Genomic DNA, 24,064 nt, shown 5'->3' with positions numbered 1-24,064 from the left:
AGCAGTGGGGCATGGCCCTGGAATAAGGGACTGTCCCTTCAAATAAGGGACACTTGACAGCTATGGTCTTAACCAGAGGTACCACTGTATAATGTATTTAGCATTAACTCTGGAAGTGTATACCTGATTCTGACCAAACTAAGTCTTCTGATGTATATTTTGTTCTAGGAGGCTTAGTTTGGTCAAAATCCAGAGGAAGGGAGAGACCCACGCATGCCACCTTGAGCTCCTTGGAAGGAGGAAGTGGGATATAAATGGAATAACAATATGAACAAATGAACAAATCTGGTTGGCCACATAGACAGGACGCTGGACTGGATGAGCCTTTGGCCTGTCCCAGCTGCTGCTGCAGGACTTTTCTCATGCTCTCATGAAATCATGCAAAAAGGAGCAACTGACACGGTTTAATTTTACCCAGAGCTACAGTTTCCTGGCTGCTGCGGAAACAAAATAGCCTTCACCAGTGAATACGGTTTAAGTTATTCTTTATTTATCACAACCACATTGACATATTTTGAGGTCTCACCTGCCAGACATTCCCGTTCTCCCCCTACATGGCAGGGAACAAGAGTGCAGACACATAGCTGCCCTTCCCCCCGGTCCAGCCCCCTCCTCGTGCCCTAGCCGCGCTCACAGATGACCTCAATGACACTCTGCTCCATGGGCACGGGGTCAAGGCAGCGGTGGGCTGTGCTGCCCACAATCTCGTCCAGCAGGAAGTGCACCAGGTTCTCATCAGAGACAAAGCGCCACAGATAGAGTTGCAGGTAGTAACAGTCCACCTGGATCTGCTGCAGGCCAAAGCGGCCAAAAGTTCGCAGGCGGACACACTCCAGGAACGTCTTCAGGCTGATCTTGATGATGCCGGTAAGCACAGAGACCTGAGTGTAAGAAGAGGATGAAGAGGATGAAAAAATGGACAGCTGGGTGAAGATCCAAAAATCTGCCCACCCCGCCCCCCAAATGGATGTTTTCCTGATACTTTCCCTCGGAGGTACTCATTGAAATCACTGTATGGTTTCGGACAACTGCTCACTCTGCCTCTCTTCAGCCAGGCCTCTGGTTAAGTCAATGGGTGCCTCCCTTCCTCTTGCATGGCCATTTTGTGTTTTTATTCTATGATTTTCATTTAAATTGCACTTGCTTTATTGGTAATGTTCTGCAACCTACCTGGCCTAGGAGTGACAACAAAACAGGCAAATGCCGCTGCCTGTGGCTTCGCCCTCCTGCCCCAATCACACATTGCTGTGTCAATTTTGATGATTACAAACAGAAAAAACTAATAGAGAGGGGGACGCCTAAGACCCAAGAGTAAAGGCACTTATGTGGCTGCTCTTACCAGCCAAGCTTAACCATCCATTCTGGCCAGGTCTTACTAAGGACCTTCATTATGGATGTTCATCACAAGCTTCTTAATAAAGGCTTGATTCACCTCTGTCCTGGTGGCAGCCAAACGGTGCTCAGAAACTGAAAGAGGACGGGTGATTCATTCAGCAAAGGTGCCAAGATGACCACAAGCTCTGATTCTGGGCTCCGCTGAGAAGCAGGCATTTTGGGAGGGGAGAAGCAGATTGGAGCTCCATGAACTATTAGCCTTTAACACTGAGAGGGAGAACCCAAACGGTCGCCTCCCCTACATATTGTGAAAATTACGGTTCTCTCCTGATCTGAGTGGTGTAATCGAATGAGGTTCAGGCTGCAACTGCAGCCCTAGTGAAAGATATATACATATATATCTAGCAATAACCCAAGAAAAGGAACCTGCTACCCTTTCAAGAGATCACTCCCATCATCTGTTGGCAAGGGCAATGGCTCCTCTCTCCCTGTGGGGTGCATGCACATCTCCGCAAGAGGCAGATCCAGGCACCCCTGTAGAGAGGCCATCAACCTCACGTGCTTTGGCTGGAGGAAGCACAACAGAGCACGCCACTGCAGGCTCCTCACCTTGTTGAACTCCGCAGGGCTGAAGATGTCGATGCGCTCAGAGAAAAGCTTCTGGATATTGCTCAGCAGGTTGGTATCCATGGGAGCGCTTGGGGAGAGAAGAGAAGAGATGAGGCTCACACAGAGTGGCTGAATGCTTGTGGGGCTAAGGGCCATGCCCAGGAGACTAGCACACTATCCCCCAGCCCCTGAGCTGCCTTGCTGGAGAGAGGTTTGGATGGACATCTCTTTCCTTCTGCCCAGGCCTGCAGAGTTCCACCAGCCTCAGCTGTGGGGAGAGAGCTCTGTCATCAGAAGGGAAGCATCACACCAACATACCCACACAGTGGACAGGAGCCAGCAGGAACCCTTCTGCAAGTAGGGTGAATCTGAGTCTGCTGGATCCTGGGCCATCCCTACTGCCATCAGGGGACAGCTGCGAGCCTGATATGGGCCTCTTCGTGGCACCAGCCTTGGCACAGACAAGGGATGAGGGCCAGTCTTTCCTCCATCCCACCCTGCTTCATCCTGGCCAGTGCAAGCAGCAGGGATGGGTTTGCAGCGCTGGCTGGGCCACGTCATCAACAGGTAATAGGACTGCAGCCCAAGCTGGGAAGCTGATAGATCCACTTTTGTGTTCTTTTGGTCTTTGATGTGGCACACAATAACCATGTGTTGTATCCATGGCAGGCAAGCCAGCATCAATTCTTGCGAACCAGAAACTCTTAGGGGCCAATTTGCAAGGTTGCATTACATACACACAGTGCCCTGCCTGCTCCTTTAAGACTTAGGGATGATTTAAACTCCCTGTCCTGCCTCCCCAGCTCACCTGGGCGTGTAACTTGGCGCGTAGCGGCTCTGCTGCCGGGAGCTGCTGTAGACGGAGAAAGTTCTTTTGCTGGAGTCACTGCTCTGGGCTTTGCGCACACCTTCCTCATAGAGAAGCCCAACCTGCGTGGGGAGATTAACGTTTGAGGCAGTTACTTGAATAGAGAGGGAGCCTCTGCACAGGTTCACTCTCTTTCAAGTGAGGACCCCTGGCACTCCATGCTTACCCTGTAACAAGCAGCATATGACACCACTGTCAAAACAGCTGCACTGGCTGCCCATTTACTATTTGTATTAATTTACAGAGCCCTGAACAACTTAGGTCCAGGGTGCCTCAGGGACCGACAAAGCTCTTCTATTTCAGCTCGATCACTGAGAACATCCACAGGAGCATGGCTGGTCATTCCCCGAGTTGGTGAGGCTCATTTGACATCAACAAAAAAAGAGCCTTCGGTGTCATTGGCCCAGTCCTGTGGAACGCTCCACCACTAGAGATTCAGCAGATGCCTTCTGTGCCAACGCTTGCTGAGAACTTTTCTATTCTGCCAAACCTATGTAACCTGTTAAGTATACATTTTTCCATGGCGATTAGCCGATTTAAAATTTTAATGGGCTTTCCGTATAGATACATTGGAAACTGGTATTTTCAAGGTATCATTACAAATAAACAAATAGATAAAAAGGAACAAACCCCCAAATTCCAACCCCCTCTTCCTCATATGGTGCCCTCTCTTTCCATTTACAGGCAAGGTAAGAAGCTGGAACCGGGTGGTTTTCTGAAATCCCTCCCCCCCCCCCTCCACTCACTTGAACATCAATGGAGGTGGCATCCTCCACCACACGCTTCATGACGGCACGGACATTGCGTGGTTCAATGGTGGTGATCCAATCCCGCGTCTCGACGCTTTTGCGCAGCATCTGAGAGATGACCAGGCCTTGCACCTTCACATAGTGGTTCAGCAGCTTCTGGGCGGCTTCCCGAGCTTCAGCACACAAGCCAGTGACAGGGGTGACAGGAGAGTGGTCCTGGTCCAGAGACAAGGCAGAGCAGGAGGAGGATGAAAAGGGTGGCACACTTGGTAGCTCGATGTGGGGCTCTGGAAAACTCAAGGGGCTTTTAGATACGTAAAGAGGCCTCGGCACAAGGCAGGACAGTCCGCTAAGAACAAAACTGGAGGTGGGAAAAGCTGAGAGGGACTGGCTTGCCCAATGTCATACAACAGGCTCCCAGCAGAGGCAGGATTTGAACCAGGGACTTCCTGGCTCAAAGCTCACGCTGTTAACTGCTACACCATACCAATACTAAACAGGCTATATTTGGATAGGCTTTGCTTATTTCTGAATGGTTTGAGATTTACGTCTTTCTGAACCGCATCTGGAGAAATGAAATACGGTATATGTTTTATGGGAGGCAAGAAATGTAGGGGTTTCCTGGGGTGGTGGGGAAGCAGCAAGTGCGCCCTATGCAGTGACCGGAAGACTGAGGAGTGACTGGAAAGCTAATTGACACAGTCAACAAAGAAGCGGCACTGAGGACCAGTGCCAGAAATGGAGTTTACACATTTCATTCTCAGCCAACGCATGTGGAATGCAGGGGTCACAATACTTACATTTCAAGCTTCTTCCAAAGTGACAAAATCCAATTCTAATGCATTTCTAATAAATAGTATTTACTCTGCATAGGATTAATTCCCTTGAAAGAGACTCTGGCCCTGTGATATGGGGGGGACCCCACCTCCACCCCACACCTGAATACACCAAGCAACATACTCAACAGGGAAGGACCCCTCCAAAACCCAGAAGCAAGCTAGCCAGGATTTCTCCTTTGGGGCTGCCCCCTGGCTGAGAAAGTTCCATGAGTCACACATACTGCAATCCTTATTCTGCAATAAGGAAACCAGCGAGCTTTGCTACACACAGAGAGAGAGATGATGCAAATGGGACAGTATGTACAGTTCTGGCTTCCGCTATTTCATTATATATTATGTTATAAATGTTTTTTTAAAAGACCTGTTTACGGAGCTTGTGTAATGCTTTCCCCCCCCTTCTTGTTTGGTAGTTGGCTTCTAAAAGAAAACTGGCAGGTCAGGTCTAAAATGTGCTTCTTTGTATATATAAAGAGGGAACAAAGCCCTATGTTTGTTTCATAGTTGTGTGGAATAATGGCACAGCTGAGGCCTTATTCAGATCTCAATGAACTCGGTTCTGAGCAGAGGAAAGGAAACACAGCCCCCTTCTGCCCCCCACCCTGGCCATTTAAGTCTCCCAAGCCTGAAATGACTCCCAGCATCCTCTCTTCCCACGTGTGACACACCTGCACCAGAAACTGTTCATCTGTCAGCGTGAGGATGTAGCTGATGGTGGAGGTCTCGTAGTCCAGGCAGAGGCGGGAGAGGAGTAGCAGCAGGGTGGGGGGCGTGGAGCCCCCCTTGTCGCCCGTGCTCTCACAGAACTGCCGGGCTGTCTGGCAGATGGACTTGATGAAGCTGACAATGAGGCCTTCGCGGACACCCTGGCTGCAGAATTCCCCCTAGGAAAAAGCAAGGAGAGGCACAGGGGAAAGTTAGAGGCATTGCAGCAAAAAGTCTCAGCCACCCAGCCTTGACATGAGCCACAGTTTGATTCCAGGGCCAGCACTGCAGGGAGTTGGTGGAACCAAGGGGCTCTTTAACCCTTCCTTTTCTGGCAAGAACAGGGACGGAGGCTCTGCCTGAGTTCGGCCCTCGGGTCCCTCAACGACTCACTGGGTCAGCCAAGACACTGACAAACGGGAGGGATGCCTGAAGTGGAGGATGTTGGCAAAGTCCATTGCTCATAGGCGGTGAGAAAGCTTTGAGCCTTTGCTTTTCTTAAGAGAGAAATCACATAGCAGGACTGGAGCTATGTGGGGCAGTTCAAGTACGGGGCCACCAGCCGCTGAACTGTCAGGTAGCCACTACAGCTGTTCACATTGGGGAAGAAGGGTTAAGGAGCCCTTACCTCATTTCAGACATTTCATAGAATTGTATGGCTGGAAGGGACCCCAAAGGTCATTAGTCCAACTCCCAGCAATGCAGGGATCTTTCAGAGATGAAAGTGGCTGAGGGGCATAATGAAAAGGGATTCATGAGGACTAGCAGCTATGGGGCCCCATCGTGAAGCAGGCAGGCTTCAGGCTGGCAGCTGCATATCCCAAAATGTAAACTAAAGAGACAGAGGCTGAATACACCCAGCTCTGCCTTAACCCCTGGAAGGGAGATATCCTGGGGTGCTTCTCCCAAAATCAGAGAGGTCCATCCTACAAAAGCAGGACCCAAGGAGGAGTTTCTTATGGGGTTTCTGGTGGCAGTGGAAGGTTCTTGTCGTGAAGCCTACAGAGGGTTTGGCTCTCATACAATTTGTGTCGCCATGGGTTACCTTATGTAATTCTACATTTGCGCACCCATGCATTTTTATTTATTGTGATGTATCAAGTCTCCAGGCTCCAGCAAGCAACTTTCTCTCTGAAAGGTCTAACAAAATCTCTTTCTCTCTACCCTTACCTTGAAATAAGGCTTGTTAGAGAAAGTGATGTCCTTGGCAGTGAAGAGGTGGACGTAGGTGAGCACAGACTTGATCTGGTTGAGGATGGAGGCTGAGATGGTGCCCAGCAGCTCTGCCAGGTTGGGGCTGTCCTTCCCCATGAGCCGAGGCGCGGCCAAGGACTGGCGCACGTCTGTCAAGCAGTCCAGGTAGAAGCTCTGCAGGGCCTGTAGGTACTGGCGGATGCGCTCCTTGGCTGCCCGCACCACGATTTCTGTGCCCTCCGCCGCTGACCGTGAGGCGGGCAAGAGCTTGACCAAAGCCTGCAAGCGGCGGTGGAAGCGGTCCAGGGCCCGCACCAGTAGGGAGTTATCGCCCACGCCCCGCTCCAGCTGGATGCGCCTCTCCACCAGGGCAAAGTAGCGCTCCATCAGGCCGTCCACAAAGGCCACCAGCTTGTCATGGGCCATGCTGGCAATCTCACGGGCCCCCTCCCGGCTGACAAACAGCTCTTGGTACGAGGCAATCACCAGGCACATGTTGCTGACAAAGTTGTTGCAGCCACGGTCGGTGAACTCCAGGATGTCGGTGGCTGGGGTGGCCAGCTGCCCCTCACCCAGCTCCGCCTCCAGGGCTCGCAGCTCAGCTTCCAGGCGGCAGCAGGCATGAGAGAGGAACTCATCGCACAGCTCCTCGGCGGGCTCGCCCAGCTGCAGCAGCAGCTCCACACACTCCGCTAAGTCCTTGGCGCAAGAGCCCCCATCCCTGAGGAGGCAGGAAGGAAGGCTCTGAGAGCTAAGCTGCAGATTTTAAACTGGCTCCTCCTCTTAAGTGACATTTTCATTCCACCCTTCCTCCCAAGAGTCCTGGGCGACACAGAAGATTTCCCCCCAGAAATTTCATAAATGCAGAACGATCCTACAAGGTAGGTTAGGCTGAGAGATAGTGAGGGGGGCCAGTATGCCCAGCATGCTTCAGGGCTGCATTGAGCAGGGTGGTGGTGTACCTGAACCCCAGCTCCTCATTAGGCACTCCAACTATGGCACCACATTGGCTCCCTGCAGCCATTCTCTTCCCCCCAGGGAACTGTAGGGCTCTGGGGAATCCTCTCCAACCTCAGGATTCCTCGAAAGGAAACCATGTCAGTTAAGCTAATCTAAATATGCACAGCAGAATCACAGAGCAGCCACCCTTCTTTGCCAAGTCTTCTGGCTCACAGCCTCCACTGCTTCAGTCCCCAAGACCTCCCCAAACACAGCCCCATTTGTAGCAAACAGTCAAGTGCAACAGCTCCCCTGATGTCTTCTGTTGCCTACCTGAATTTCTCGCGCAGCTTCTGAGCGAGGTCAGCCATGATCTTCTGGCAGTCATCCTGGATGCCCCGGAAGGAAGGCATATGTTGGTACTGGTGGAGGATGGAGCGGGCCTTGCTGTAGTATCGCACAGCCTGCCCGTAGGCCTCCATCTCCACACATTTGGTCAGGCGGGCCGGCAGCTCAAACAGGAACTGCAGCTTGCGTAGGAGCGCGTGAACACCTGGGGTCAAGAGAGAGGGAGGAAGTCAGAGCAGGGCAGGCAAGCTGCTTTGCAGCCCCAAACCCCAACTGGTGCCACCCCACCTTCCAGCACTCAACAAGCTCCTCCTGGAGCTGCTAGGGATTAAACAGGTAGCCTCCGACATGCAAAGTGGATGTTCTGCCACTGAACTGGTGCCCTCCCCAGCCATCTTTGCATCAGCTCCAATGGGCTCCTGACACCCTTGTCGCACACTAGCAGCAATCAGAGAAGTGGTATCGCACCGGATAGTTTGGTGATCTGCTCATGCTGATCCTGCAAGGTGCTGCTGATGCTTGCACTGAACTCCGTGATGACGGCCATGTTTGCTGCCAAGCAGTCCATCTCATCCTCCATCTTCTTGAAGTCATTCTTCATCTTACGGATTGTGTCTGAAGAATGGAACGTGAGAATGTTAGGAAGAGTCTGCTTCAAAAGCATTTTCTTCCATTGGCACTAACAGAAGCTGTCTGTTTAAGCTGATTGGCTGCGCAGAGGGTGGGGCTGAGATGGGGAGGAAGCTGAGGGCTGAGTGGGGAAGTTCTGTGGGTTGCAGGTTTCCCACACCTGATCTAAATAATAATAAACTGGAAGAGGGAAGTGAACCACAAATATAACTTTTCCAGGACCGCACCGCGCCCCCCCCCCCGCCAAGCCTTCCTGTTACCTGTTGCCGAGATGAATTTGTTGTAATTTTCATAGACTAGAGTCTGCATGTCACTGTCCAAGGATCGGATCTGCTTCACCATGTCTGTCTCGCAGTCCATCAGCTGGGCCAGGGGGCATTCTTTTCGCAGCTGTCACACACAACAGAGATGGGTGCTGTCAGCAGCAAACTGAACTTGGCCAATGCTCCTCTGGCTATCCTTGTGAACACTCCTCCGCCCCCGTTTAATCATTGAGCCCTTCCTTTGTGTACAGAAGGCCTTAGGTTCGAAAGGATCACCGGCTGCAGGGCTAAGATCTGGGCTAAACAGAGCAAGAGTCTGACTTCTGGATAAGGCAGGTCAATAGGTGACTGAGCTGCTGCAAGTGAAATGCAACACACTACCGTTATGCATGCTTGTTTGGGTTATTCGTTTTTTTTAAAAGGAGATTATTTATTTTTTTACTCCCCAATACTGCAGTTGGTGAGACAGAGGCTGAGGGAGTGGCTTGCCAACACCAAGGAACACATAATAATAAATAATAATAAACTTTTTATTTATACCCTGCCCTTCCTGGTTCAAAAACCGGGCTCATAGTGAATTCAGGATGGAAGTAAGAGCCAAAACAGGAGAGGATAAGCCTATCAGCCCAGAACCTGCTTGGGGGCTTCCCTTTGGTTGGCCACTGTGAGAATAGGACTAGATGGGCCAGTGGCCTTATGCTCTCCTTATCCTCTTATGGATTTGCTGATTCATAGCTTAGTCTCTTTACCACAACACAAGACCAGGTCTGGCATCCTTTGGAGATGGCACTCTGCAGATTACCAGAGGCACTCTGTTCTCAGGTCCAATGCTTCAGTAATAGCAGACTGCCTTCTTCACCATGAGGAACCCTGCGATCTTTTGCGCGGAGTGAAATCTGGATCTGTGAACATGCTAACCCTTCGAGGCAAAAGGCACTCTGCTCGTGCCCAGAGACACTCAGCTCAAGGTGCTCAGCATTTTGGGAAAGCAAAGCAGCATTTTCCGGAACAAGTGAGTTTTGGGACGGGCCAGCTCGAGACGGGACGGTGGAGCCAGCCCAGAGAGGGTTGCCATGGAGACCTCGCCACTGGGCAGGGTGTTGCTAGGCGCGGAGAGTGTATCTGCCCGTCCGTGCCCCCCCCTCACCTTGGTGAGGAAGACTTCCGGGTCGAAGTGGGGGCCGTTGATGTCGGTGGGGCCCCCGAGATCCCCCCTGGCCGGTCCCGCCAAGGCCTCCCCAGACGGGTCCGGCAGCCCGTAGTAGAGCTTCAGCATCCCGTGCGGCCTCCGCTTGCCGCCCGCGCCCTCGGGGCCCCGCTCCGCCTGAGGCGCCGACATGACCCGCTGCGTATGAGTGCGTGTTTGGCCGTGGGGTGGGGGTTGGGGGAGGATGGGGAGACCGGAGAGGGGAGGGCGGCACCGGTCAACGACAACAACTTCCACTTCCGGGAACAATAAAGTTTTGTTGCGACCGGGCCCAGGGAAGGCCTTCCCGTCTCTATGGAGACCGGACGCTCAATAAAGTTTTGTTGAAGCGCTTCCGCTTCCGGCTCTTCCTCCAGCTGCTGCAGCTGCTTAAGGAAAAAAAGCAACCCTGGCGCTGCCTGGGGACGTTGTCAGCGCTCGGCGGCTTCCCAAGCCGGCCCGTGGAAAAGAGGAGGGAGCCCCCCCCCCAAAAAAAACCCACACCCCCTGAGGCACACGGGGCGCGCCCAGCCTAGCAGCACAGGGACAACTCCTTGAAAACGCTTCTCTCGCCCCCCGGGAGGCCCCCCCCTCCACTGAACAGGACTCGGAAGGGGGGCTGGCGGGGTCTCGGGGTCCCCCCCCTTTAGGAGCAAATTCTTCATTCTCCCCCAAGGGAACTAACTTCCCCCAGGGGCACTGAGGCAGGTACATTGAAGTCAGATCTCGGCTTCTGTGCATGGAGGGAGGGCAAGAGGAGGTGCTGCCTGGTCACAAAAGGGTTAGGGGTCAGCCTGCCCTAGTGCCAGAGACCCACCCCGCATTGTATGATCTGGAGGAAGGTTCTGCCCGTCTTCTGGAAAGTGAGGCTTGACGAAAGCAGCTGGGGTCAAGGATTCCAGCTTCCTGGGACTTTGCAAGGTTGCCCAGCCCCTCTTCCTTATTCTTCCTCAACTTGGCTTTCCAAAGGGACCTTGCTGCACCTCAGCACTCTCTTGCCCGTGGCTGCCTTTCCCCAGGCCAAGAGTTCTGGAACCTCAGAGTCTCTATGACTTCAGCAAGCCAGGATCTGCATCTGTCAGAGGCTGGGCTGTCTGAATGTGCTTTGCCTTCCTCAGGGTTCTAAATCAATGAAGCAGCCAACTGCAGAGGGGCAGAAAGAGGATGAGCTGGAAGGATCCATTCATAACTATCACCTTCCCAAGCAAAGTCATCTACACCATTGGCTCTATCCTTATGCTCATCATTCACACAGGTGTTCTCATTGGTGACCTGTATCACTTCTTCGTCTCCCAAAGGGGGGACCTCATGAGCTTCCATTTTACCGTAGTGCTATTGGTAAAAAGCTCTCTCTCTCTCTCCCTTTCTCTCTCACACATTTCCTCTATTTTGCAGGCAGTCATTTCAAAGAGGCTTACACAAGAAAAACTCCCTGGTGGTGCTTGCGAATGTAGAAAATGGATGAGTTCTGGTGCATAAGTACCAAACCCATCAGGATGGACATTGACACACTGTCCCTTCATAAATAATTGGCATTAATTTGTGTTTTCAAATCTCAAGAGTCACTGTTTGTCAAAAAGGTTGTTGTAGAGGTGGAGTAGGGCAACTTAAATGATCAGGGGCGTGCAGCAACTCCCCTAGGAGGAAAGGTCACTATGCTTGAGTTTTTTTAGTTTAGGTTTAAAAGCACTGAAGAGGGACATGATAGAGGTGTGTCAAATTGTACATGATGTAGAGAAAGTGGACAGAGGAGTTTCTCTCTCCTGCAATACAAGAACCCAGTGGGATCATCCAGTGAAGACTGAATAAGAGAAGCCCAGGAGCTCAGGGTGGCATCCACACTTCTCCTTCTTGCCATTTAACCCCCATAACAATCTTGGGAGGTAGATTAGACTGAGAGGAAGTGACTGGCTGAGGGGGGATTTGAACCCTGGCCTCCAGGGGTCTAGTCCAGCACTCTAGCCAGTACATCACACTGGCTCTCATGTTACGGGTGAATGAGAGAATTAACTACCATAAAATGTAGGTGATGGCACACACCTGGACAGTTTTAAAAGGGGACAAGACAAATTTGAGGAGGATAAGATGGTCAGTTAGAAGTGATAGCACTTCAGTTGTAGACTGCTCTGCCAAAACAGACAAGCTCCTTTGTCGTATTTCCAGCACCATCAACTCTTTCTTTCAAAAATTAAATCCTGAAAACTGTTTTAAAATATTCTTAGTGTTACTTGAGTTTGAGGTTGATGTTTTTAATTCTGTTGGTGGCATTTTGTTACTCTTCATTATATATTCTTGCCTTTACTATTTATATCCTAAATGTTTCTATTGTTATTGGGCAGTCTATAAAAATAGTGCTAAGAAAATAAATACATAAAATATTGCCAGTCACCCACTGTAGGGCTCGCCCTTCCTTCTACCTGTCTCTGTTTCAAACATCCTGACTTGGTGGTCATGGGTGCACTTAATTTTATGCACTGCTGAATCTGCATTCAGCATTGCAAATAGAAAACCAGGAAGGTTAACCTTGACTCTAAATTAATGAAAAAAATTCTTGAATATGACCAGCATACTGAGACTCACTCCAGATTAAATGGATGTGGAGAGATTTGGGGTATGTGGTCTAGGATTCTAAGCTAACTTTTCCACAAATGTAGTGGGGGTTTAGGGACGCGGGTGGCGCTGTGGGTAAAAGCCTCAGCGCCTAGGGCTTGCCGATCGAAAGGTCGGCGGTTCGAATCCCCGCGGCGGGGTGCGCTCCCGCTGCTCGGTCCCAGCGCCTGCCAACCTAGCAGTTCGAAAGCACCCCCGGGTGCAAGTAGATAAATAGGGACCGCTTACCAGCGGGAAGGTAAACGGTGTTCCGTGTGCTGCGCTGGCTCGCCAGATGCAGCTTTGTCACGCTGGCCACGTGACCCGGAAGTGTCTCCGGACAGCGCTGGCCCCCGGCCTCTTGAGTGAGATGGGCGCACAAACCCCAGAGTCTGTCAAGACTGGCCCGTTCGGGCAGGGGTACCTTTACCTTTACCTTTAGTGGGGGTTTGCAATAAGCATCTAGAAAAGTGTCCCATTTGCCCCCTTCCATCTTAATCCCCCAGACAGAAGTGCATCAGAGTATAGAGATGATTCCCCTCTCCCACTTTTCCATCATTGAAGACAAATCACTTCTGCTCCTTCTGTTTGGTTTCTGCAGTCCTCACATACAACCAGCTTCTACTGGGCACTGCTGGCAGCGATCTACACTTTACAAGCAGACGATGATGTGCTGATGTACATTGCCATGACATCTTTTGGTAAGGCAAGTTGGGGAACTAGAGGGATGGGGACCCACCACATATTCTGGGGCTCCCTTCAAGCCCAGTGATGTGAGCTTTCTGGGAAAGATTGAATTGGAATCCTTTGTGCAAATTAGGGCAATTTCCATAGAGCAGGGTTTTTATTATTATTTTGCCATCATAATGTTTTATGAGGCTCTAAAAAGTGATCTAACTTAGCAGGTTTATTTTGCTTTTATTTAGTAAACAAAGCAAAAAACACTAACATCGTCCATGGGTGCTTAATACTTACTGGCATCTGTTGATTTCTACTAATAAGCTCATGAAATAGATCTCATAGAAAAATGCACACTGAAAAACCTGCCCCAGCTCTAGCCAATGAACCAGGACAAAAGGAATCCACTCACAGTGTCCCCATCTCCAAGTCGGAACAGCCACCTCCAAAAGAACCCAACCCTGAGAGGAGGAGGAGTGTGGCTAGAGCTTAGAGGGATGGGCCTTCAGATGGGATTATTGGTGGTGGAAAGAGGTGGGCCCAGTTAGGAATGTCACATTTGCTGCAAAGGAGAAGGTGCCGCCTCATGTCGCAGCAGAAGCCAACTCTGGCCCTGGGGTAGCAAGGTTTCCCCTGATGCTTCCCAGACATAAGACCCAGTCCTCTAGCCCAAACTCCATACTGAATGGCTCAACTTCTGCGAGGGCTTCCCCTGATCTCCCAGGCTGCTGCCAGTCATTCTACATTTTGTCATACCCAGAAATGCATAAACTTGCTTGCTTCAAAGCAGTGGGTCCCTCCCACCCCCATTGTGTGTGGGAGAAGTGGAGTCACTTTTTTCCATCAGCGCTTTCAGCTCCCCTGCCACAACGTACTTTTCCGCATGATGTTAGTGGTTTGTGAACGAGTCTCCTCTGCCAAAGCAGTGAAGAGACTGGAAGCTTCTGCTTTTGCTTTGAAATGTAGGATCAAAGCCATGGTTTATGGTGCTGCCACTATCAAGTTGTTGGTTTGTGGTCCTGGCTTATTAACAAACCAGGAGAGGGCTGCAGCTCAGTGTCAGGGCACCTGCCGCACATGCAGAAAGAAGGTTACAGGTTCAGTCCTCGGAAGCATCTCTGTGTAGGGCTGGGAAAGTCCCTCATCTGAAACCCTGGAGAGCTATTACAAATCAATGGATTGGGGACAGTACTCAGCTGGCTGGATCAATAGCCTAACTCTTGTTGAGGCAGCTTCTCAGGTTACAGTTTAAGCTAACCAGAGTTCCACCAAACTGAGAAGCAGCAAGGAATTCTAAATAGTTTGAAAGTGGGTACTTCAAATTTCCTCATGGGAGCCATGCCAGCGGAGAGGGAAAGGGGAAATATGCAAGCCCATGGCTTATTACCATAGAGCTAAACCATGGTTTAGCGCTACATTCCCAATGGGCCTGCATGTCTGTAGCACACAAGGAACTGTGAAAGAACTCATCGGCCTAGGTTGTGTGGAGGATGTCAGACTTCAGATGTCCATCTTTCAATTGGGAAAAAGCAGTGTTTGTACTGAAATGATTACTGATGCCTTCCTCTCCTTTCTGCCCAGCCCTGAACTTTGCCGCCTTCCTTGCCCGCTTCAGCATGGAGTATGCCACCATTGATTACAGAGAGGAACAGTACTAAGCAGCGATTCTCAAAAGGGGGGGCACTCCCCAGGCTTGTTCCCGTTTGCCTCCAAGGAAGAAGGGAGGGAGCAAATACAGTTTCGGGTTAACCAAGAGAGTTTAATGGAACACCAACAAACAAACAGGTCTATTGCTTCAGGTGTAATAAAGTCTTGTATTTTCACCAAGAGAGAATTGAGGTGGTCAGTGAGCCACACAGTCACGTTGCTGGGGCAATGCCAGTCAGACACCTCCAAATAACCTTTCCTTGCTGCAAGGGATCATGGGAAGGCTTGTGTGCCCCACTCCCTTTCCAAACTGCTATGAATGGGGCCAGCACCTCTCAGTTGAAGAGCAAGGTCTGAGGATCACCCAGCTGCTACCAGCCTTGCAGCATGAGATCTGGGGGGTGGATGAGCAGAGAGAGATGGTGCTTGGGATTGCAAGGCCAACTCAGCCCTTTATATAATGCCACACAGGCATCACATCTGCCACAATAAACTTAACATGGAACCCCCGATCCCAGCCACTGCATTGTTAAAGCAGGAAAAACAAACCCCACTTGTGCTGCCAGCTTTCAGTTAGATTTCTGCTATTTCAGCGTTCTGCTGAGCTGACAATGAGCCATTTATCCATGTCTCTATTACTGCCAGAGTATTGTAGTAAGGGGGATTCTGCTCCCTCCTCCCTAGTGCTCTCCCCAGCTGCAAACGCCCTGTTGAGAGGTGCACACTTGGCAGGGCAAAGATGGACTCTGCAAGAAGCAGGCACCTGCTCCTTGGGGCTACAGCTGTGCTAAGGAAAGCTATCGGGGATGGTGCAGACCCTTGTGCTGGAAAAACAACTGCCTTAGGTAAAGTGCTTGGGCCCCCACGCACCAGCCCTGCCAGGACCAAAAGGAGATCCAAGTAGGGCTTCCCTATGTTCATGGAATTCAGGTAGCCCACAGCAAAGGACCGAGGCGGGTCTGAAGCAGCAGAAGCCTATTACTGAAACCCCCTCCCACCCCAAATTGGGCAAAGGGAGGAAACTCCTCCCCACCCCCACTTGGTCCCACTCTTTTACCGACACTGTTACAGGGCACTGGGAGGGAGCAGGGGTGCGTGGGGAGTGCTTGGTTTCCATAGTTCCTTTATGAACATCAAAGCTGAGAAAAACAAAAGAGAGTATCTCAGCTGCTAGTAAAAGCTGAGCGAAGAGGTTGGGCTTTTAACTTCGGTAGAAAGAAAGCCAATGAAACTTTGGGGGTTGGTGTGTGTGTGTGATGGGGGGGGGGAGAGCGAGAGAGCTCCTCTGCTGACTCAGCAGCTGTCATTTCACATCAGTGAACGGAGGAAGACTGGGGGTACTCCATTGAGTGGTAGTCAGAAAAAGTAGATGCAGACCACTGAACTGTTATTCCTCTCTGTAGTGTCATGGGGAGATGCCCAGGAAAAGAGAGCCTCTCCCGCCTGTGACCATCCTGGCATTTGGATGCAGCAGGAAAGGGGTGGGGTGCTCTCTGGGGCCCCCCAAAAATGCAAAAAGAGTTCCCAGCTCCAGCTTGAGTTTGCAGAAGACAGAAGGAAGAGGGCGACTCCATCACCAGAGTCTCTTTGTCCAAGCTGTCAGGAGTGGCCGTGGTCACCTGCTTCTTCCTGGGAGGGGCTGAGATCGCAACCAAAGAGTTATTCTAGGACTCTCCTGAGTCCAACTTCCTCCAGCAGCGGGCAGGGGAGCCCAGAACAGAGAAGGGAGCCCAGCAGGGAAGAGGCTGCCCCCCCCACTCACTCCTGCCCAACCCGGATGTGTGGGTTGAACTTGGGGTCCAAGTTGGGGTCGTGGTCGGCAGAGGCCCGTCCCACCTTCATCATGATGATGACAAGGGTCAGGAAACCAATTCCACCAATTAGGAGGAGGATGACGAACCTCTGCATCATGGAGCGGGGCTGCTTCCTAGAGCTGAAGCGGTTCCTGACAGCAAGAGGAAGGAGAGAAAGTGTTAGCAAGAGCTCCTTCCAAGCAGGGAAGAGGTGAAATCCAAACTGGTGAACTGTGAGCTCCTTCTAGACATTAGCTGAGCTGCTGTGAGGACACAGTTGAGGAAGAAAGCCTTAGGGACAGTATAGTAGGGAACAAGGCATTTTCTGAAAGGAGTTCCTTAATAAGTAAGCTAAAGAAGTAAGTGCCTGCTTTCAGTGGCACAATCCAAGGTGGGGGGAAAGCAATTGGAAGGTTGAACATATTTCAATTTAAACATTTTATAAGCTCAAATAAAAAGGTAAAGGAGGGAAGCTTGGAAAGTTTGGGGCGAGAGACAGACCTCGTGCCTCCCAGCCTGCTAGGTGGATTTCAGCCCTCTCCACTTTACAAGGAGGAGTCAATTCAGAACAGGGATGATGAGACAGAGAGAAGTATTTGGAATCAAGGCTAAACAGAGCTCAGTCTATGAGGTTCAATTTGGCTTCCTGCACAACATCATAGCCCAAATGATGTGTTTGAAAATGTGAATGCAGTACTTCTCTGAAGGTAGAAACAAACAAAAAGAAGAGTGTGTATGTCCCCACATTTGCATACACACCACAGCCCAGCTTCCTGCCCCTCCCTATTGGGACTTAGGCTTCCTGGCCTTCCGTCAGTATAAGCCCAGACTCTTCCTGTATCTGCGGTCTCTACCATTCTCATGCCAGCCTGTATAGAAGCCTTCCACATTCCACATCAGCCCCATGGGAACAGGAGCCCCCCCGTGTCTCTGGCCAGTCCCACTCTGAATGGCTGCAGCGTCTTCCAAACTTACTTGAGCAGCTGGGCAAGCCAGCCAAGCGCTGGCCGCCGGCGGTACTTGTCTTCGTCAAAGTCCACGTGAGCCTCAGAAGCTCTGCTGCCCCCGCCTTCCCGGGTGTCATACACTTTCCGTGGCGAGGAGGCTGCCAGAAAAGAAGCGGATTATAGCATAGAGAAAATGGGTTGGAAAAGGCCACCCATCCGCACAAAAAAGGCCTAACCCATTTTACAAACCCTGATATGCCATGGACAGAAAGTCTCTACAGAGGGTGGTGAATACTGCACATGATATCATGGGCTGTCCCTTCAGTCCATTAGATGACATCGCAAGGGATTGTTGCATTAGGAGAGCGAGAAAATTCTCAGGGATGACTCACACCCCGGCCCTCACCTCTTTAATCTTCTACCCTCAGGCAGGAGATATAGAAGTATAATCAGCCGTACCAACAGGCTAGAAAATAACTTCTGTCTGTGGGCTCTTAGGCTGTTGAACGGAAAATAACATAGCAAAATTGACTTGCAAGATGGTGTGTTGTTCAATAAGAGATTGAGTGTTGGGGGGGTGAGGCTCATTTAATTTCATTGTACACAGGTTGTACAATGACAATAAAGGTATAATTATTATTATTAGAATGAGGATGACCCAGGAGGCATCCCAGAAGCTGCCCTGTCCCAGCTCAGATGAGTCAAAGGCTGCTGCCTCTGCACACACTGACCAGCAGAACTGACCCACCAGGCAGGCAGGCATGGCCTTCCCAACACCTCTTGCTGCTACTGCAGCTCCCTGATCCTCTTTTTAAATGGAGATGCCAGTAGGGATTGAACCCTGGACCTCTGGACCTCCTGCGTGCCAGGCATGGGCATGTCTCTCCTCCTTGTTGCTTGCCTTGCCCTCCATGCCAGAAACCCATTTGGCTCCAACTTGCCGCTTGCCTTGGGACTGCGGAACTGAAGAGCAGCACCCTCTGGCTCCTGCCACTGATCAAGGGGCGCTACTGGGGTGAGGTTGCCAAGGAGACAATCAACAAAAGAGGAGCAGCAGGGAGACCCATGAAGAAGGCAGATGTGTATCCAACTATGTGTGGTCTGTGCTGTAAAAAGTTCTTCCTTTTGTCCATCTTAAATATCTGTCCGTCAACTGGCAGCCTCAGTAGGATGGGAGAAGTCTCCTTTCCCTGCTTCCCACAATCCAATTTGCCCCATTTGCCAATTTCAATTGATTTGCCAGCTTCACATCTGAGAGGAACGGGCCACAAGCAGCAAGGCAGAAAGCAAAAAGGCAGGAGATCCCATGCTCTTCCTCAGCCCACGTTCCATCGCAGAGGAGATAGCATTGTTCCCCCCAGGCACCCTTCCCTGGATGAAAGGCCACCTGTGTGCCTACCTGCGTTAATGGTGACGGGGTCATTGGACAAAGCATTCATGCTGATAACCGTGTGCTGATGCTCCTGCACCGCCCCGTTGTTCATGCTTTGCTGTTGTTGGGAGGAGGGGAAGCTTGCGCTTGAACCGTAAGAGAAGGCCGAATGGGGGCTCTGCTGTACAGCCTCCTCTGAGTTGAGGACTGGATATGGGGCGAGAAAGAGAGGAGAGGTCACTGAGGCAAGGCTGGAAGAGAGCAAGCTTGGTTCATGTGATTGAGACACTTCTTCACAAGTTTAGGCCAGAGACCCAGGGTCGCCAGGGCCATGCCCCTTCCCTCAAGAGGCAAGGTCTTCAGTGTGAGGCCACGGCAATTCCTTTCCACCAAACACAGAGATTCTGGCTGCTATCAGGGTAAGCCCTCTCCCCAACTTTCCTGCTTGCAATGCTCATGGGAGAGAGGGGTAGGAAATCTCCCAACGGGAATGGAATTGCAAAATGCCACCCCTTCCCCAGTTAGTTCCTAAACACAGCTGTCTCCCTGAGTGGGGCACCTTGAATGCTCTGCGCTCACAAAGCCTCCAGAGAAAAGGAGTTGTGTTATCATGCCAGGAGACCCTGCCAGAGGGGTGGGACCAGCGGCCAAGAGACAGAACAGCTGTCACAGTGTCTGGCTCCTCCTACTCCGGCAATACTCACCGGTGAAGCTGGACCAATCTGTGTAGTCTGCGGTGTCGTGAGGCTCCGCTTCCTGGACTGTCTCCATTTCATCAATCTGACCAGAATGAAAGCAAAAGTCAGATTTAAGGCTAATTAGGAAAATCAACAGCGGGCAGAAGAAACGTGCGGGTGGGTGGGTGGGTGCAGAAAGTCCTCTGGCCCTGGAATCTATGCCTTCAGTCCAGCAGGCCTGGCTGAGGTTCATCTTCCAGCTCGCAGAGATGCCCTGAAGCTGACCCTTCACTTCATTGGATATGTCTGTCTGTCCACAGATACAAACACCCTGGATTTACCCAAGTGGGAGATGTTTGCACATGCTGAAACATGGAACTGGTCCAGTCCCCGAGAGGGGAAAGGAAAAAGGGAACTGCCATCTGGGAATCTGTTTGATGAAGAGCCCACTGCAGAGTCCCCCTCCCCATCAAGGATGTTTTGCTGACTACTGCATCACGTTCTTTCCTCCTCACAAGACAATCCCAGAAGCTAAAAACAGCAAGAACTTCTCTACCTGGCAGCAGGCTCTAGGCAAATCATTCATAAAGGTAAAGGTAAAGGTACCCCTGCCCGAAAGGGCCAGTCTTGACAGACTCTGGGGTTTGTGCGCCCATCTCACATCTATTGGCCGGGGGCCAGCGCTGTCCGAAGACACTTCCGGGTCACGTGGCCAGCGTGACAACGCTGCTCTGGCGAGCCAGAGCCGCACACGGAACGCCGTTTACCTTCCCGCTGGTAAGCGGTACCTATTTATCTACTTGCCCCCGGGGGTGCTTTCGAACTGCTAGGTGGGCAGGCGCTGGGACCGAGCAGCGGGAGCGCACCCCGCCGCGGGGATTCGAACCGCCGACCTTTCGATCGGCAAGCCCTAGGCGCTGAGGCTTTAGCCCACAGCGCCACCCGCGTCCCATCTAAATCATTCATAGCTATGCTCTATTGGCCTCGGTGACAGATGCTGGAACAGATGAGTCACTGGCCTGATCCAACCAAGCTTTTCTTATGCCTTCAATTAGCCCTCCTTAGAATAAAACAAAAACCAAAAATGCTGGAATTGCTTCTTACCAGTGGGAGCCCAAGGCCAGCCCGAGCCCAATTCACCATCGACAGCTTCTCTCGCAGTATTGATGCTACTGGACTGACAAGGTTGGCCGGTGGAAAGACGGGGCCCTGACAGTTGGGACACTGGTAGCCAGCTGGGGCAGTATTCTTCGGCAGCTGGTTGGCCATCTCGTTGAGGCAGGACCAGTGAAAGAGATCTACAGGAACGGGGACGGGGGATCTGTTAGGGCGAACCTTTGCATGGGGACAGATTGAGCAGAACCACACCATACAGCTAAAGCATATCCAAAACACATGACTTCCCACAATGAATACTGGGAACTGTAGCTTCCCCCTCCCAGTAGCCTTAACCAACTACAGGTTTCTGGCAGACTCAGAGTAGGGGGCATCTCCCACAAACACCCCACCCTCTTTCCACAATCAACATTTTCCTGCCTCTCTATTTGCATGAAGCCAACTTTAAAGTTGCTGCAGTGGCATTTCAAGGTCCAGTGGGGGGGGGGGGATTTTCTGGATGGCCTCAGGAGGACGATTTGCTAAGTTTAGCAGAGTTACTGCTTGCAGAGCTTAGACCTTCATGGATGGATGTCACACCTAAGAGCGTAGAGAACTTTTACTGACCATAGCAGACCAGCCGGACTGTCTCTTTAGTGGAGAGAAGTGTATTGCACAGCCGACAGTTGGGATTGTAATCACTGTCCTGAAGCCACTGCAGGTATGACTGGACAATGCACTAGAAGAATAAAAAGAGAGGCAAATGCTTGGCAAGAGGGAATTAGGCTCAGGGTAAGTGTGGTTGCACCAAAGTTTTAGGATATTAGTAACAATGATAATGATAACAATAACATAGTTTTCTAAAGATGCTCAGGTCTAGTAAGATCCCCAAAGGAAAACACAGCCTACTTTTGTGTGTCTGAGAGGTCTGAACTTGGTGCAGAGTAGGTGTTACTAAAAGGGTGCTTAGGAAATTATCAAACTGAAGGAAGGAGACAGTCACATAACTGAATCAGAACCAACCCTATTTCTTTATTACGTACAGGTAAATCACATATTATGGTGATATCATTTGTGCAACTGCAGCTTTACGCAGATTGACAAAAAGTTAAAAAAAGAGAAGGGGGCAGGAGAGCTGGGGAAAAACCTCGGAACGACTGACAGAGATCATATGGACTGGCTCTTTTGGCCCCAGTAGCTGTTGATACAGAGGTGGTTCTAGGTTCTTCCCTCTACCAACTTTCCAAGCTCCAGTAAAAAAAAGCCAATGAAGGCTGATGATAAGGGCAACAAAAAGCCAGCCTTCTGCATCAAATGTTTGAACAGCATACAAATCAATGCCCAGGAGGCACTTCATCACACTTCTGAAAAGGTAGCATAAAGCAACAATTGAGGGAAGGGGAGATGGTGCCGTGGCCCTCGAGCTACTACTCCCACCATCCCCGTGTGCCCCTGGTGCATAGCTGTCAATGTACAGATTTGAAAATAAGGAAACAGCAGCCTTGAAAATAAGGGATCAGCAGCCAAAATAAGGGATTTTAGTCAACCAGATGAAATACAAAGTTAAAAGGGACCTGATAATTTTGGAATGCAGCACTGGTTTTTAGCCCTTCGTTTCCAGAGGTTGTTGCTCAAGACACCGGCTGATAAAACACTGCAATTAAATAACTACAAGCAGCAACCACTTTTCGCACAAAACAAAGTCCAAGCTACGAAGATGCTGCTGCAGTTCTGTATCTTTTCTCTCATGCTCCATCTGTAGCTCTCAGTTCCATCAGGCGGGGCAGGAGGAAGGGAAGGGGGAAAATAGTGCCCAAAGTAAACCCGCAGATCAGAGTATCTATGCTAATCTACAACTACAAATCTATGGGAGAAACGCTTGCAGTCCTTCCTCCGCTTTCCTCCTCTATGGTTAGCCCTTGGAACACCTGCCCCTGCCTCCATGGACCTCCTCTGTTCGAACTGCTTTCTGTATGGTTGCCGTCACTCTCCTCTCTTGGCTCCTCAGTCCTGGCGGGGAGGGGCTTCCAGGGGCCAAGGCTGGTGAGAGGAGGCCGGAGGGGGGCGGGCCGGGCAGCCAAGCAACACAGTTGGAGCCTCCCTCCTCCCTGGCCAGCAGGGAGGGAGGGAGAGGAGCTGCTTCCTTTGAAACCCGGGAAATTTAAGGGACATCATCAATAAGGGACAGCAGTGGGACACGGCGCTGGGATAAGGGAGTTTCCTGCCAAATAAGGGACGGTTGACAGCTATGCCCTGGTGGGAGTTATAGCCCAAAATCTTGAATGTTGCAGGTTCCTCTCACACACCCCATCACAAAGGCAAATACTTTTCAACATTCTGCTTTCGTGTTTCTAACAAGAGCAGGAAAAGGGAGAAAGACGAGAACCTAAAATCCCCATTTCCCCCTTTTCCAAGGTTACATTGCCTCCAGGCAAAAGGTAACTCTCTAGCCCAGTCTCAACCCTCCACCCTTAATCCAGTGTTCCCATTTACCTTGGCGTGATTAGCAACAATGCAGTTCTCACAGACGTTCACCCGGTGCTCAAAACAGAACAGATTGGTGACTTTCCTCTTGGGGCATTTACAAAGCCCCATGATGGCAAATACAGTGCCAACTCAAGACCAAAGAAAGCTAGGCAAGGAAAGAAAGAAAGAGGGATTATTGCCTTGCCTGGGTGAAGGCTTTCCAACCCCACCTAGATACCAGATTAGCAAAGCACAACCTACACCCCAAGTCTTCATCATTAACTCCAATTCCTGCAAGTTCCTCACTAACAAAGTCCAGAATCTACACTGCCACCATCTGAATGCTCTCACAACATTTGCCCTCTCCCCTCCACCTCCCACCCCAAAACACAGCAGGTAACACTGAGGAACATGGCGCTGCAAAAACAGAGAAAGCTAGACCTGTTGATTTCCCTGATCTTTCAGGCAACTATTACGACTCTATAGAGGAGCTATACCAGAATCACCCCACGGAGAGAGCAATACTCTGCCCACACAAATACAGTACTGTACTACCCAAGTTAGTCTCAGGCGCACTGGAGATATCTCCACGAAAGCACCCTCAAGACTGGGATGTTTAAAAATCACAGAAGCTTTTCTCTCCCCCCCCCCCACCCATATGCCAATCGTCATCTCTTCCAGCCAAGCATCCCAGCCGCCGCCCCGCCCGGATCCAGCGACGCTCACGCCCCGCGAAGAACCCAGGAGCAGTGATCGCCCCACTGCCGCCCCTCTTTCACAGAAGGGGATCCGGGCGCCCTCCTCTGCAGCCCCGCCCTGCCAGGAACCCAGGACTCCTGCACTCCACCAGGAAAGGAACCCAGGCGTCCGAGTGACGCGATCCCTTGGCGCCCTAGCCCTTATTTACCGGCCCCGCGCGAAGGTCCGCCGATACTCACGGATTCCCCTTACAGATTCCGGGGAAGAGGCGTGGCCATGACGGGAGGAAGGAAGGCGGAGGAGGAGGGAGGGCGGACGACGATGCCTTCGCCTGTTGGCCCTATTGCCACGTCTCTTCCGGGGAGGACGCGCTCTGATGGCATCATCCCCAGCGTCACGCGAGCGGCGCTAACCTCGCGAGAGCGCCGCGCGGGGCGGC

General features: G+C 51.2%; 4 protein-coding genes across 7 annotated transcripts in view; 2 read left to right on the top strand and 2 right to left on the bottom strand.

Moving 5' to 3' along the window:
* LOC309521269 (uncharacterized protein) overlaps positions 1–24,064 on the top strand; it is a 104,693-nt gene that overhangs the window by 64,983 nt on the left and 15,646 nt on the right. The window lies entirely within an intron of this gene.
* VPS51 (VPS51 subunit of GARP complex) lies at positions 469–9,831 on the bottom strand. The gene is made up of 10 exons (XM_082203569.1): positions 9,624–9,831; positions 8,474–8,603; positions 8,052–8,198; positions 7,569–7,788; positions 6,273–7,017; positions 5,066–5,281; positions 3,559–3,777; positions 2,753–2,874; positions 1,945–2,032; positions 469–881 (listed from the first exon to the last, which is right to left on the bottom strand). Exons 1-10 carry the CDS (start codon positions 9,813–9,815, stop codon positions 621–623), a joined length of 2,340 nt encoding a protein of 779 aa, XP_082059695.1. The 5' UTR covers positions 9,816–9,831; the 3' UTR covers positions 469–620.
* On the top strand, positions 10,603–14,763 carry TMEM262 (transmembrane protein 262). Its single transcript, XM_082203612.1, has 3 exons — positions 10,603–11,000; positions 12,853–12,952; positions 14,511–14,763. Exons 1-3 carry the CDS (start codon positions 10,827–10,829, stop codon positions 14,585–14,587), a joined length of 351 nt encoding a protein of 116 aa, XP_082059738.1. The 5' UTR covers positions 10,603–10,826; the 3' UTR covers positions 14,588–14,763.
* On the bottom strand, positions 14,668–24,004 carry ZFPL1 (zinc finger protein like 1). Of its 4 annotated transcripts, none has more exons than XM_082203597.1 (8): positions 23,865–24,004; positions 22,954–23,092; positions 21,088–21,199; positions 20,470–20,663; positions 19,393–19,468; positions 18,716–18,895; positions 17,345–17,474; positions 14,668–16,521 (listed from the first exon to the last, which is right to left on the bottom strand). In XM_082203597.1, exons 2-8 carry the CDS (start codon positions 23,053–23,055, stop codon positions 16,335–16,337), a joined length of 981 nt encoding a protein of 326 aa, XP_082059723.1. In that variant the 5' UTR covers positions 23,056–23,092; positions 23,865–24,004; the 3' UTR covers positions 14,668–16,334. The 4 variants fall into 4 exon arrangements, with proteins under 4 accessions (XP_082059723.1, XP_082059725.1, XP_082059724.1 ...); XM_082203599.1 differs by having other exon boundaries at positions 23,878–23,979; XM_082203598.1 differs by having other exon boundaries at positions 23,834–23,947.

Source organism: Podarcis vaucheri, assembly GCF_965113315.1.
Source record: "Podarcis vaucheri genome assembly, chromosome: 16".
Classification (NCBI taxonomy): Eukaryota; Metazoa; Chordata; class Lepidosauria; order Squamata; family Lacertidae; genus Podarcis; species Podarcis vaucheri.
The sequence above is the reverse complement of the archived record's forward strand: the minus strand, read 5'-3'. Positions and strand labels throughout refer to the sequence as shown.

Excerpts from the sequence above, each read along its gene's own strand:
- ZFPL1 (XM_082203597.1), bottom strand. The coding sequence starts at position 23,055 with ATGGGGCTTTGTAAATGCCCCAAGAGGAAAGTCACCAATCTGTTCTGT. Across the intron at positions 19,469-20,469 it reads CTGGCCTTGGGCTCCCACTG|ATTGATGAAATGGAGACAGT; the intron begins GTAAGAAGCAAT and ends CATTCTGGTCAG. Across the intron at positions 16,522-17,344 it reads TGGCTTGCCCAGCTGCTCAA|GAACCGCTTCAGCTCTAGGA; the intron begins GTAAGTTTGGAA and ends TCTTGCTGTCAG.
- TMEM262 (XM_082203612.1), top strand. The coding sequence starts at position 10,827 with ATGAGCTGGAAGGATCCATTCATAACTATCACCTTCCCAAGCAAAGTC. Across the intron at positions 11,001-12,852 it reads ATTTTACCGTAGTGCTATTG|TCCTCACATACAACCAGCTT; the intron begins GTAAAAAGCTCT and ends TGGTTTCTGCAG. Across the intron at positions 12,953-14,510 it reads CATTGCCATGACATCTTTTG|CCCTGAACTTTGCCGCCTTC; the intron begins GTAAGGCAAGTT and ends CTTTCTGCCCAG.
- VPS51 (XM_082203569.1), bottom strand. The coding sequence starts at position 9,815 with ATGTCGGCGCCTCAGGCGGAGCGGGGCCCCGAGGGCGCGGGCGGCAAG. Across the intron at positions 8,199-8,473 it reads CAAATTCATCTCGGCAACAG|ACACAATCCGTAAGATGAAG; the intron begins GTAACAGGAAGG and ends TCCATTCTTCAG. Across the intron at positions 3,778-5,065 it reads ATGAACAGTTTCTGGTGCAG|GACCACTCTCCTGTCACCCC; the intron begins GTGTGTCACACG and ends TCTCTGGACCAG.